Genomic DNA, 15,538 nt, shown 5'->3' with positions numbered 1-15,538 from the left:
CTTAAGAGCCCTAGAAAACAGTACATTATGCCAGTAATGAAAATCTAAGAAGAATTCTCAAGAATAACACAAGAAACTAAATTATCCAGATGGCAATGAGATTGTAGGTTGAAAATGTGCTTAAAATCAATGGTCCTAAATATAGAATTCATTATTTTTATGTATATGATAATGTATAATAATGAATCCTAAAATGTGACCTGGGCATTTTTCAAGTTCAACCTAGTATCTCTTTGATTTAGTTCACATACACCAGATGAAGGTCAAGGCATATTCAAGCATGAATATTCCATGCAAGCAATATTTGTTTTATGTGATTCCTATGAAGCTATTTACACAGCGGTCTAAACTTTTCAAACCGTTTTTTCTTCATGCGGCATTTAAACACTCATCTACCAATAATCTAATCTCTTTTCTGCACTGTAAAAAAAACTGTATAAATATGAAGGAATTTTGCGCATTGTATTTTGAATAACACATGTTGCATTAGTTTGTGTTATAAGGGTTAAGAAAAATTTCCGTAAAATTACTGGATAATATCCTGGCAGAAAATTACCTGTACATTTTCCGTTTTTATTTTTTACAGTGTGAAGCTGTCACCCGCTACACTTACACACACATTTGGATGTGCTAATGCACAGAAAGGTATTTTGCCAACTGGTAAAAGTCCAAATGGTAACTGTATTTAGCAGTATTTCATGATGACTGTTCGCTGATGAGAGCGCGATCGCGCACAGCAGCTGTAGAGGTTAAAGGATGCAGACAGTGTGATTGTGAAGGTACAAGACTCTTTAGGAGCGTCATTAGAGGCTAAGCAATCATTGGCTGACAGGCCTGACTGAGATGCACGTTTAGTTCATCTCATATCAGAGCTGTGCCCTCACCTGCCGCTAATAGAGCAGCAATGAAGAAAACAAGCCAGCCATTTCACTGGCCTGTTCTTTGAGCCTGGGTTAATGTAACTATTCATCATGTTTGGACCCCATGTGCCTTTAGCTTGAATAGCCTCTATTAGCAGTCATGTGATTATAGAACACCTTCACAGATATCCCTGTGCTCTTTTCAGGTGATTGATTTCTCACGGCCCTTGAGCATTAGTGTGGAATTGATTGTTAGTTGGACCTCCAATGGGCGTCATAGTCACAGACTGCTTGCAGATTGTCAGCGATCGTTGTAACATGGTTTATGTCTTTGAAACGTGATGATTGTCTGTTCGAAATCTGCGTCTAGATTTCATTTAGGCCAATGTTGACATTGACCTAAATTTAAATGAACATAAATGTATTTATTTTATTCTGCTACATAATATAATATAATAATAATATAATATAATAATATTGCAGGGTGGTTTGTCGGTCATTGACATGACACACACTGATTTATTAAAAAAAAAAAAAAACATTAGAAATTCAATTCATGCATGCAGTGACTTGAATATACATCATTGATGAGCATCATTTCTAAGTTAAAATCTATTTTGATATTTGTTGGGGGGAGGCATAAAATAAAATATTTCGATGATATAATGTAGAAAAAAGCCTCATTAGTTTGGCAACATTAATCGATTGTAACAATTTAAATGGGACAACCTTTTAAAAAACAATGATATCTGTTAATTGTTAATGATATCTGTACAAAAAATACTTATTACCTTTAAAAATATATTTAAAAATGTTTCTGAAAATAATGATGATGAGAACGATAAAGTCCGCGTGAACTGGAGGTTGCAACCGACTATACTTGTGTGCTACTGTATACTACTGTGTTGTGACTTGTTTCCAAGTGAAATGGAATATTGAAAAGAAGGCAGGGTTTTATTTTACAGCACATACTCTCTTGATCGTAGCAGACTGAAGGTTTGTGAGGGAAATGCAGTGGGGTTCCGGGGTTGATGAAAAGCTAGTAATTAATTAAATCAAATGTAAAAGTAAAAGAAATTGAAATGATAAAACATAAAAAAGACTGTGATTTAATTAAATTAGTATGTCTGTAGTATCGCCCAGCTATGGCCTAAAAAAATCAGATTTACTATTTAAATAGTTTCCCCCCCCCTCCTACTTAAAATCAATCTGCAGATGACAAAGAAATTGTTCAAAATGAGTTTTACAAAAACAAAACTTTATTTTTCTATATTCGCAGCTTGGTAGCACATACCTGTGGTCCAAAACTTTCAGCATGTGAATAAACCATAGACTGTAAAAAAATATGGACTTAGCGTCCGTGACGTCACCCATAGGATTCTGAAGAGCAGTTTTTAAGTGTAAAGTATAGGGTCAAGCTTGTAGTTGCCATCTTGGTGCCACTCCCGGATAACAGAAAATGGGTAAAGACACGGGACGTGGGTGGAGCTGAGGTGACGTGATGACTAACAGACAGCAGACAAACTGCTATCCACCTGTCACTCAAAGTGGCCACGCCCTTCATTATGCAGGACTTTATATAATGTAAACGAATGAGTTATACAAAAATTCACCCCCCTCGCAGTTGTCATGAAGAGCAAAATTAGATATATAGACAAAAAACACAATTTGTACCAGGCTGTAAACATGTTAGGCATTTTAACATGGGGCTCAATGAGATTCTGCTCTCTTTTGGAGCCTGTCCCTACACTGTAAGCTTATACAGGTTGATTGAACTTAAACAATTTATGGAAACTCGTTGCCCTAAAAAAGTTAATTTTGTCTTGTTGAAAAAACAAAACATTTCCAGTTTAATGTACTTTAAGATTTCAACAGCATTTAATTAAAAACTTTTAGTTAATTGAACTAACAAACTAACTTAAATTTTAGGTCACCATGATGCAGATGAGTGTTCGTTTTAGTTGGGCTCTTGCCGCAATGCATGCTGGGACCCATGGGGGAGTTTTGATTGGTGGTACCCAGCATGCACTGCAGCATGAAGCTTTTCATTGTCACCATTGTTGAGATTCATACGCAGATTCTTGATGTCTGCATGTGTTTAAGTAATGCCGTAGATTTAAACCTTTTGAGCACTACATGGTTTTAAAATCTTGAATATTATTCAATTACCATAACAGTGCTGGATCTCGTGTTATAGAACAGAACATTAATAACATCACGTAAACACAAAATTGATAACACATTACCTCTATAAACAGAACATTTTAGTGTGATTGAGATTAGTGATTCGGCTTCTACATGATGATGTCATCATCATCAATACAGTAAGTCAAAGTCACCTGATCACATTTTCTCTTTGGCTTGTCTTGGCATAACTAAAGTGTTTTTTTAAACACACAGTTAAAGCAGCCAAAGAAAAGAAAAAACTAATGTTAAAGAGCCAAGGGTCAACTAAAACAAACACTTATCTCCATCATGGTCAGACAGAAATAAAGCCAGTTTGGTTAGTGATGTGTGAAGCTGGTAATGCTGTTGGTGGAGTTGTTTAATCCTCCTCTGCTGAGATCTTCAGAGATTTAATGTCTTCTTTTATCTTCTGTTGATTTATTTAGTTATTTCAAAATGAAAACCTTAAACAAAATAAATTGTTTAAATAAAGTCAACAGTATCGTAAAATAATTTTTTGAGTGTAAACACAGCCTAAACTTACATTTTGTTTTACTGGCTAACTGTTATACATCTAATTTATTAGGGATTAATAATGTATTAGCTGTTTGAGACCAAAATGTAAAGTTACAAGGCCTATACTGAAGCAAACGTTGATAAAAATGCGTGCAGCTGCATCCATGCCTGACTTCAGTTCGAGCCAATCAGCATCTTCCTTGTATTGCGTTGTATTGACAACCGACTAAAATAGGCTTCTTTAAGTACATTTAATCTAAACAATTAAATAGAATGAAAAAAATCATGCAAATCGTACAACAAACGAAAAACATTTAGTCATTGAACAAATCTGTTGGAGTTTATGTTTATTGTACCTAAATAATTTGAATTAAAACAATTTCAGGGATAACAGTGTATAGTGGCCATTCGATGAATTGCAGTTTAAGTCACTTCCGTATTGGCTTCAAGAGAAACTGCGGGAGGTTGCCGCTTGGAATAAACTAGTCAAAGGTTTATGAATTGATATGCAGATAAAATTAACTTTTATTAACAACTTTTATTAAATATTCTGCTCTTATTATATAGGTTAACATTGTTCTTCTATAGTACACTGAACGGCAGCTTCAGTGACTATTAAAGGAGTGCTCTTTACTTGGTTTCTGGGTAATTTAGCCACAATTTAAAGAAAATATATTTTTTTTCATTAGACTTTGTGACTTCCTCTTTTTGTCCATATGTTAGGGAGTGGAAATGGCAAATAAGTCAATAAATGCTCCTATGCCGCCATCTACTAGCCTGGGAAAACCCAGACAACTTCCGGCAAATTTAGGTTTGCTCTGCAAGTAGTCTGGCAAAGAGCTCATTCAAGCCCATTTCTAAACCCCAGAAATCGCGGCACCAATTAGAAACGTTGGGGCGGGCTTTACACGATGACGACAGCGCAGCGACATTGAAGCAGATTTGTACGTGGAGCATCACTCGTTCGAATCAGCTATCGTGTCTGTTTTAAGCGATTTAAACTTTTCCTTTTTGTTAAAACCCGAGCAAAGAACAACACTCGAAGCCTTCATATCTAAAAAAGATGTTATCGCTGTCTTACCGACTGGATTCGGCAAAAGTCTGATACCAGCTTGGCCCTTTGGTGGCTAAACGAATGGGTCTTAGCGAGAGCCCTCTTGTAGTGTTAATGTTTTACAAAATATAGTTTTAAGTCCTTTTCAGGCGTGAATGTAGTTGTTTAAAGCTCAAATATGTGGTTTATTTATAAAGAGAGCGCCTTTTTTAAAATTTGATCTGCCGTCTTCGGAGTTGTGAGCTCCAGTGGCGCTCAATCGATCATTAACCCCACGAGAGGCGCCTTTCCTCGGCCAGTCCTTCTGCCGTCTGCCGCTGGCTCTGATGTCTCTGTAGTGGTTAAACCGTCTCGTCTTGTGTAGATCTAACGGCTGATCTTTGCTCTCATTAATCTATAATTTGTTCCTTGACAGATCGTTTTGTCTGAGGGCAAAGTGAAGTTTCATTACTTTATATTTTTAAGATATTAAACTTTACCGTTGTAGTCTCCTAGCGCTGACTTTGACTGAATTGCTTTATTTATTGTATAGCTTCTTATACCTTTTACTTATACTTTTATAATTGCTATTGATGATCACACATAAACTGACATTTAACAAAAAGAGACTGGGTTGTGTTTTGTGTCATATTTAATTTATTACAGTGATAATCATAGCCTATATTATGCCTATATTTTGTGTGTGTGTTTTTTTAAATGTAAACGAAAAGAGGCTGGGTTTTTTATATTTCGTTTTGTTATAAACATGCATTAAAGATAATATGCATTGCCTGCACTACATACTGAGTGATACTGTCAAGAACGCTGCTTAAAAAATTAAACATAATAATAATAATAGTCACACGAATGTGGTTCAGGCAACGCGTAGCTAGGCCTACATTGATTATCTTATATATTTATAATAAAACGAAGTATAAAACACCCTGCCTCTTTTCGTTTACATTTTAAAAATAATATATTAAACATTAATATGTGGTTTAGGTAAGGTGACCAGATTTCTGAAATGGAAACCGGGGACATTTCCTATTTGAGAACACAAGTACAGACAAGAACGCATATTGAGAAACGGCCAGAGTCTCAGCTGTTTCTCCGTCGCTCTGCATACGTCATCTCCCTCATCGCTCTGATTGGTTTGAGGTCCATCCAATTGCGCCGAGAGGCATTTGAGCGACGCCCGTTGGTGACGCCCCTTTGGAAATGATTTGTCTATGAAGCTTTGCCAGACCATAACTCAGTTACTACTGAGAATGGTCTGGTTTTAACCAGGCTAGCCATCTACTAGTTATAGTGGTAATTTCATGTCTTTTTAAAATAAAAGTGCTTGTTTGCCACAAAGTGCTCTACACCTTTAAACTTTTAGTTTTACAAATCATCACATTAAAAATAACATTAAAGGTCCTGTTCTTCGTGATCCCATTTTTCAAACTTTAGTGTGTAATGTTGCTGTTAGAGCATAAATAACACCTGTAAAATTATAATGCTCAAAGTTCAATGCCAAGCAAGATATTTTATTTAACAGAAGTTCCCCTTCAAAGCCTACAGCAAATGGCCGGTTTGGACTACATCCCTGTACATCCTGCTTTAATGACGTCAATTGAACAGCTTGTTGACTAACCTCCGCCCACAAGAATACGCGAAAAAGGGGGTCTTGTTGCTCCCTCGTGGAGAAGAGGAAGTGTTGCATTCGTTTCGGTTCGGTTGCGTTTGTCGCCATGTCGTTCAGACGCTGTTATTTTCCTCCCGGAGTCAAATCACCTTTGTTTGGCCTTCAGGGGCTGTAGTTTGAGCGCGTTCATCTCCCCGTTATGGTGAGAGGCGTGACCTTTCCGGGCAACGTGAGCTAAGCTGCTGTCGAACCGCTGGCACAATCAGAACTCGATACGTATTTCTGAAGGAGGGACTTCATAGAACAGGGAAATCCTGAAGACGTTTTGAGGACAGTGAAAACAGCGGTATACAGATAAGTAAATTGTGTGAAAAATACTGTTTTTTTACACATGAAACATGAACACATGTTATATTGCACACTGTAAACACAATCAAAGCTTCAAAAAAACACGAAAAACGGGACCTTTAAAATTGGATAATATTTGAAGCTTTGAAGTGCTGGGAAAAGTGTGAAGCACTTGACACCCCTTGAAAAGTGCTTGAATTTCACTCTCAAAAGGTTGTACGAACCCTGAGATGAATAATGACAACATTTAAAAAAAAACAAAAAAAACATTAGACTATTTCTTCCACAATACCATGTGGTGTTACTACATTAAATCCATGGTGAATGTTTATGATTTGTGGACTGAAACCCCTGATCTTCGCTCACGACTCAATGTTTCTCCGGGTCTCCACGTCAGCACTGTTTGATCTGATATCTGTGGTTTATAACAGAGAATTCAGCTTCCTCTAGATCTCACAGTAGCGATGTTATTAATTCTTTGGTGAATTCAAACTCTCTCCCGGTGTCACGAGATCGGCCGCATTGTCCTTGTTGTTTGTGTATCTCTATGGCAAACGCGCGGGGGGGAGTCTGAGTCCATTTGAAACTACAGGAGCCCAGAGGGGAGCATCGGTGGATGTTTAAGAGAAAACCGTTTTCATTCAAACAAGTCGTCTTAAACTACACATTCGAGTCTGTAGGGCCCTATGATTTACGCGTGTGGAAAACATGGACTTTTGTGGTATCCAGTCATAAAAAAATGGAATTTACTGTATAAGCCGTGATTTTTATTAACAATAACCCGAAATAAAGCATGCAGATTCAGTCAAACATCAAGATGCCATGGTGGAGCCGGGGACGAGGAGGAGTTGGAGCTGGGCGGGACCAGCAGAGACGGGAGATCTTGAGATGACAATTCGTCATACCATTTTATAGGGACTTTTTTTTTGATGGACGTTGTGCAGGCTCAAGCACCCGGTCAGACTTCATTATTGGCTCTGGCTCCAGGATACAAATTACCTCAGCTGTTAGCTCGGTCTCTGGCTTCGGGGTGTGTGCGGGCTCTGAGTCTGTGGTGGGCCCTGACATGTACACGTAGTGGGTGTGGCTGAAGGCTGGCTGGGCTCTGGGTCCAATGTGAGCTTGGGGCTGGTGTTCTCCTCAGCAATGCACACTGTGAGAGGTGAGTCGCATTGCACAAGCACCCTCTCCACATAATCTGCAAAATTCCCTCAAGGACCATCCCCAGACAGCTTGGCCTTAGTCGAGGTGTTGAGTCCGACATAATAAAAAGTGCATTGGCAATTGTCTGGGTAGTGGGTCAGGTGAGCCAGATCTAAAAACTCATGGGTATGGTCCTTGAGGGAATAATCCTCTTGTATGAGGCAGAGAAGCTGGACCGCTGGTAGATCCATTATAATCTCTTGGTAGTCAGGATGCATCACTCTATGTTGAACATCAGTGAAGACAAACACTATTGGTTGGCTGTGAGTTTTATAACCAGTCACTTTGTACCGAGTTTGAGAATGCTGAAATGTGAATAAGATTTGAGAGCTGTGGCATAGAGAAAACTGATTTTCAGTTAGTGACCTTTTAAATGTTGTATTGTTCCTCAAAAAGAGCATCATATTATGTCAAAACAAAGACTTGAAATATAGAACAAAATATGTATGGACCACTTTTATGGTGCTTTATTTTGAACACAAAAAGAGCAGCTCATATTTTTTTTGCCACTTTCTTGCCGAAGAAAAAAAGTCATTCAGGTTCAGAACGAGGAGGGTACACTCTTACAAAGAAAGGTTGTTTTTTGACATCTATGGTTCTATGAAGAACCTTTGGGGAATCAAAATTGTTCTATGGCATCACTTAAAGCTACACTGTGTGATATTTTCCCCCATCTAGCGGTGAAAATGTATATGACCATCCAGTGAATATTAGTTTTTGTTCTTCTAAATTCCGATTTTGTTTTAACTCCTACGGTGGCCGATTTAGTCCAAGATTAACATGGCTTCCAGTTCCACCTCGTCCACATTCGACACGGTGCCATCGAGTGTTAAAACGCGAAAGGCGAAGCTTGAATTCACGGGTATGTCCCTCTTTGGCTAATGTACTTTCAAGATGGAGGGGCAACATGGCGACCCGCATTCAAACCCCTCACCCGTATGTACTTTCAATGGCATATTATAAACTTACGAGAATACTTTATTACTTGAAAGATAAATATACATTAATGAGCACATATATTTTTGAAAGAACTAAGTGTTTTTAGCTAAGAATAAGCTAAAAAAGTTACACAGTGTAGCTTTAAAAAAACAACAACTTTTGGACCCTTTATTTTTAGGAGTATAATTAAATGATAACAATTTTCATTTAAGGTTGAACTTTCCCTTTACATTTTCCGAAGATGTGAAGGAAAGGATACAACAACAGCATGGTGTGTGTGTGTGTGAGAGAGAGAGAGAGAGAGAGATAGATGGATATAAGGGATGGGTGACATAAATGGGTGGAGTGTAAGAGAAGTGACCTGCCCCTCTCTCTCTCTCTCTTTCTCTCTCTCTCTCTCTCTCTCTCTCTGTCTCTCACACACACACACACACACACACACACACACACAATCCCTCCCTCGCTCCCTCAGCCTCGACTATAAATAACCGAAAAATGACTTTCAAGGTGCAGAGATAGAATCCATTTGGAATGTTCTCTAAAATGAAGAGTGATTTATGATTTCATACAATTCCTGCTGAAAGCATTCCGGGGCTTTGCCCGGTCATCAAAGTCCTGCCAGCTCAAATCTATTATTTATCGCCCAGTATGTCTATGTGGCATCAGAACTTTATGGCAGGTAATGTTTGTCTTTAGCAAACATGATGTGGAAAAATCAATACCGGATAGGATAAATGGCATTAAAAGATGGCGGCGAGAGGTTATTTACACTTTTTAAAAACATCTTCAGTATTATCTGGACAGATATATTGAGGCACCTCGGACCGTTGCTGTTCTGCTAGGTGCGTAATTGAGATGCATCTGTTTAAACAGGCCAAGTGAGTCAATGTGATACTTTTCCATAAATAAAATTAGGTTTCCTCAGTTTAGGTGACTTTTTGAAATGATGTCACTGTAATCCCCATAAAGATTATTAGAGGCGCTTGCACAAGTAATTTCATAGTAAATGTTTCAAGCTGTAGGCAAATCATTGTACTGCTGTAATTTGGTGCATATCATCGTAACAGGATTTGTGGGACTTGATTTTATCCATCAGGAATTTATAGGATTGTGAAAATCAATTCATTGTACGAATCCATATTAATATCCAAAATTAAACACACACACACACACACACACACAAACATATAACTATGAATTAAACAATAAAAACAGGAACGTGCATTATGATAGTCAACAGGGTGAATTCTGATATCATACCATTCAATTTGGACGAGGGTTTTTGGTCTCACTGTAGGCGAGCATGTGGGTGTCTAGAATCCCAGGATTCTCCATCAGTGAAATAGCCAGTGCTCGGGAAGATACGACGGGCCTGCTCGGAATAAATCACTTTTCCATTGTGTGTGTGAGATGGGGCTGTGCAAGGCCAGATGAAGAAGAAGAAAGATGGAGGGACAGGGACGCTTCAGTGCCTTAATGGAGTTGTTTTCTGCCCTGGTGCTGCTCAATCTTGCTCTCAGGGACCCCACGCATTTCTTCTGCCTTTTTTAGTGCAGCTTTTCAAACTATGTAAACTTCAGCTCAAACATTATGTAAATACACCAATTGAATCCATTGGAGTGTGTGAGCTAGAGCTTGTACTAGTACTTATTTTTAATAGTCAGTGAGTTATCCGGGAAATGTTTACACTGTGTAAATGACTGTCCAAACGCTGTGCAGCATCAGCGGCCTTTGTCATTGCCAGATTCATGCTGCAATTTCATAAATGATACAATCATATGACACGTGCTAGTTGCTGTATACGTTCTTCTATAGTTTTATAGTAGTAGATTTTTGGTTTGTATGTAAAGGCTCTAGATATAAGAATGAGAAATTGATAAAACAACTAAGAAATCATTAAATCCACTGAGAATGAGGAACCGTGTTATTTTAGTAGTATTTGTATGCTATAGTTTTTATGAATGTTTTATTATCAGTTTTCATTTTTATTATATAATTATCTATTATTAAGGTTTAATTTGTTTGTATTTCAGTTTGTTACATTTAGTTTTGTTTACAGTTAGTCATACAATGTTATCTAATAATTATCTTATTTTATTTCTATTAACAAAAATATTTTTCATATTTTTATTTTTAGTTGTTGAGTTACTTTAGTGGCTGCCCTGCTGAAAAATCGATCAATTAATTGTTAAATCGATAAAAATCAAGCGCTCATTGTGGATAAATAAATAAATGTGGATAAATGGATGCAATTTGATCATTAATGCAGATAATGAATTCTTTAATTCAATTATCCATTGATTTATCAATTTTTCAATTAATTTGCCAATTTCTCAGCAGATTTATTTGCTATAGTTTTTTTTTAGTATTATTTATATGCTATAATTAAATATAATTTTTACTATATATATATATATATATATATATATATATATATATATATATATATATATATATATATATATATATATATATATATATATATATATATATATATATATATATATATATATATATATATATATATATATATATACATATATATACATATATATACATATATATATATATATACATGTACATATATATATACATATATATTTCAGTTTTAGTAACATTTACTTCGTTTTTTTCTTTGCAGTTAGTAATTTTAGTTATACGTTTTTATCTAATAATTATCTTATATTTTTTCAGCTTTATTTCAATTTACGAAAATATTTGTAGTTGCTGAGTTGCTTTAGTTGGTGCCCTGCTGAGAAATTGATCAATTAATTGAAAAATAGATAAAAACCAAGCCCTTTTTATTAATATTTTTATTTTTATTTTCATTTTTCATTTTATTTTTTTACTATATAATTATATTTATTTAGGTTTTATTTGTTTTAGTAACATTTACTTAGTTGTTTTTTTTTTTAAATTTGCAGTTAGTTTTTTTATTTGCAGTTAGTAATTTTAGTAGTACTTTAGTAATTATCTGAATTTATTTCTGCTTTATTTCAATGAACACAAATATTTTTTATATTTTTATTTTGTTACTTTAGTTACTGCCCTGCTGAGAAATCGATCAAGTCGTTGAAAAATCAATAAAACCAAGCTCTAATTGTGGATAAATATATAAATGTGGACAAACAGATGCAATTTGATAATTTATGTAAATAATTTGTTCTTTAATTCAATTATCCATTGATCATTGATCCATTTTATATTTCATTTGCCAATTTCTCGGTTGATTTACTTATTTCTCAAATGATTTTTGAGTTTCAGATTTGTGTCCCTGTACAAATTACTGCACACCTGAACCACCAGTATCACCCATAAGTTAAAAAAAATTATATTAGTCAACCTGCTGGGTCACAGAACGAATTGACAAGATAGTTCAAACCCTACTGTGTGAACGAACGCTAAACCTAGTGACTGACATTACTTAGGAATAGGAGATGAAAGCTTGAATGAAATACATTATTGTTAGCCGTGTCGTTGTCCTCATGCTGAGTTGTTGTTTCTAACTGGATGTATCCGCAGCAGTTACAGTGAATATGCCTGAAGCGAGCCTTAATGCTTTTATGTTTGCCTCAGTGTAATTGTAAAAGCAGTCGCACTGCTTCACTATTTCAGTGATGTGTGCTTGAAACAGCACGCATTTAGCAAATTGAGTGAAACAACATTCAATTCAGACTCAGAGAGAGGTCGGGCAATGGTGGTCAGTGACAATGCTTTCTGTCTGTGTTCATTTCCCAGGCCTCACCGAGTCTGTCATTGCGGCGGCCTGCTCCAGAGTCGGACAGAGTGTTCTGCATTTGGACAGGTACCACTAAAGACACTTTTAGACTGGAAGATTCCTAGAAATTCAGGAGTATTGCTTGGCTATTTTCTTATTTATGCTTTGCAAGTGAAGTAGAATTGGATGCTCAGTGTCTATGAAATGAGATTTACGTAAACAGATGCATACAAACACTTGTTAACAAACGATGTTAAATTAATGACACTTTTTTCGTTTGCAGGAGGAACTACTATGCTGGAAACTGGGCAAGCTTCACATTCAATGGCCTGCTCTCGTGGATCGAGGAATATAAGGTCATTATTTTAGCTTTTTCACTCAAGTTCAGTAAAGTTAATGAGGATTTGGCGTCCTTGTTACACGTTAGATGTAGTTACTCTAGTAATAAATATAATTATGCATAATTACATGCAACTAATCCTAACCCTAATTGCGTGTAGTCAATTATTATTTCTCAGTAATTAAATTAGGGCCCTATGATTTCCGTGAGGTGAAAACGCAGAAAACGCCTAGTCATAAAAACGGAATTGACTGTATATTTACGCGGAATGTCACGGAATTTGACACATTTTTGATGAATAAATAAAAAGAGACCGAAATATATAACTGTTGTACAGTAGAATTTAGCTGCATCTCAATGTAATAAATAATAAAAAATTATTCAAATCTAATTATTTATAAGGAATTAGGGATATGACGGTGAGGAAATTTCCCCACCGGTTAATTGATTTGTGACAACACCGGTAATACCGGTATCACCGGCGGAGGCTTTTAAATCACTAATTCTATCTAACCGAAAGTAACATGCAGACGACCGCTCTGAACTGAAAACGCACCAGTGCGCACACACCGTGAATGACAGCTCGTCTGTAAATGCGCGCTCTGTGAGGCCATGGGTGCGTCTCAATCAGTTCCCTAGTTCAGTCAGGGCACTGATCAAGCATTGATCAGTCTATGATTGAGATGCACGCCATGAATGAATAACAGTTCGTCCGTAAAGCCTTGTTTATACTCGGTGCGCGGCAAAAATAAATGCGCGCAGTCAGCGTAGCGCGGAGGCTCGCACTGCGGAGCCAGGCGAAAGTAAACAATGCGCGTTCTGTGCGGCCGTGCACATTTTACTTTCGGTTTTGAATTAGCGCCAATTCGGCTGCGGGTTGCTTGAATTGTGGGTTCATTAGCCTATTATTTTTAATGAAAAACACAACAACAAAACAAATGACAAACTCCCTTAAATAGGCGCTTTTATGTTTCGCTTTGAAACCAAATCTTCAGCGATCATCTCAGTCAGCTCCTCGCTCTTAAATCTGATGAATGACTCCTGCCGCTGCCGAGACTCACGGTCGGATCCTGCTTTATTAAGCAGATACGTTCAGTTTTTATTTGTATTGTCTGTTCTCTAACTGAACTAAATTATTTTATTACTATAAAAAAAATCAAAAAGACGGTAGGCGGTCCCACGGTGGGCAAGTGATGTAACCGGTGTTGAGTCTGGACACCGGTAACACCGGCAACACCGACTATCGTAGCAAGCCTATAAGGAATCATCAACATTTTTCTTCCATGTTTTTAAAGGGGTCATGAATTGAGAAATCAGCTTTCCCTTGAGATTTTGATTTATAAAGGGTCATGGTAATATAAGAATATCCTGTATGTTTCAGAGCTGAATACTTCCTTGTTAGTCAAAGAAAAGCTTTTATTGACACCAGGCCCAGAAAACGAGAGATCTCAGAATATGCCACACCTTGACGTCATCGTGTGGTGAAGCACCGCCTCAACAGAAGAATCCTGATTTTGTAGCCCCGCCCACCGACTCGTGCCACTAACATGACAGCTTAGAGCAGCATAGAGCTAAACCGCATCAAATTTCTAAGCAGTAAACATACCACATAAATTTCATTCGGATTCCAATATTATGAATGCATGGATGAACTGTATTTTTAATATCCAGCTCACGTGGGGAAGACATTGCACGTATGTTCATTTAAACACGGATTCGTTTGTAAACAAGAGACTGGATTTGCAGACAGGATGAGATTACATAAACGAATGGTGCAACACACTAATGTGAGTAAAACATGTTTTTTTTATATATGATAGCATGCATTGTTACAGATAGTGTTGATTATGTGTACATGTCTAACTGAACATACCTTAGCACGCTGTCAAAGGCTGGAGAATACTTTATTTGTGGTGTTCCTGGTTCATTACTGTCTTGATGTGCGTTGATCACTCTCGTCTTGATATTTGAAGGGCGTGCGCGCCCTCTTGTGTGTGTGTGTGTGTGTGTGTGTACGGTTCGTGGTTATATTCATAGATCGGGCGGGCCAAGTAACGTTAATAAAAAAATGACATTCCAATCAATCGCGGGTGAATGAGAGATGAATCGTGTTTGTTTGATAAATATATTTTGCGAACCCTAGCTGTGGGCTGGGCGATTCATTCCGGTTGCGGTTTTCCACACGCTTTCATTGACAGGGGGAGCAGAAGCTCATTACATATGCTAATCTTATCCAATCATAGCAGTGGGCGTTTACTTCCAAGTCTTCAATGCGGTACGCCCATCAAAACTGAGCGTGTCTTGAGAGAGCCTCAAAACCAGGGCAGAAAATAGCCTATTACTTATTCATTATGATGTTTTTGAATGTAAAAACCACGTGAACGTCATAAGTTGTCATCAGACAACAGTATAATTTTTTTTTTAAAAAGCCAGTTCATGACCCTTTTAATAGTAAAGCTCTGTTGTGCAGTAATTTGTTTGACAAAAAAGTTTGTTTAATTTCGTATGATTAAAATATTAATTCAATTAATGTTTTATGCCTTCATTTTATTGCCAGAAAAAATTAAATACACAACAGAATTTCTATAGAAATGTAAAAATAAATAAATAATAATTTTATGAATTTGATTAATTAGACATTAGCTTTTTGATTATTAAACCATTAAAATGGAATCCAGAAAACTTAAAACCGAAAACACAGAACTTGGGAAAAAAAACATTAAACATATTTCATAGGGCCCAACATTTTTAATAAATTGTTTTATAAATTGTATAAGTTTCATGATTT

At 36.7% G+C, this 15,538-nt stretch overlaps 1 protein-coding gene across 1 annotated transcript in view; it reads left to right on the top strand.

The window, feature by feature from the left end:
- The window catches only part of chm (CHM Rab escort protein), a 92,366-nt gene that overhangs the window by 11,503 nt on the left and 65,325 nt on the right, over positions 1-15,538 (top strand). Inside the window, exons 2-3 of the mRNA XM_079835373.1 lie at positions 12,431-12,497; positions 12,694-12,766. Coding sequence (XP_079691499.1) covers positions 12,431-12,497; positions 12,694-12,766 — 140 coding nt within the window. The remainder of the gene's footprint in view (positions 1-12,430; positions 12,498-12,693; positions 12,767-15,538) is intronic.

This window comes from Gobio gobio, assembly GCF_949357685.1.
Source record: "Gobio gobio genome assembly, chromosome: 14".
Lineage (NCBI taxonomy): Eukaryota > Metazoa > Chordata > Actinopteri > Cypriniformes > Gobionidae > Gobio > Gobio gobio.
Note: the sequence above shows the minus strand (reverse complement) of the source record. Positions and strands in the feature narration are given on the sequence as shown.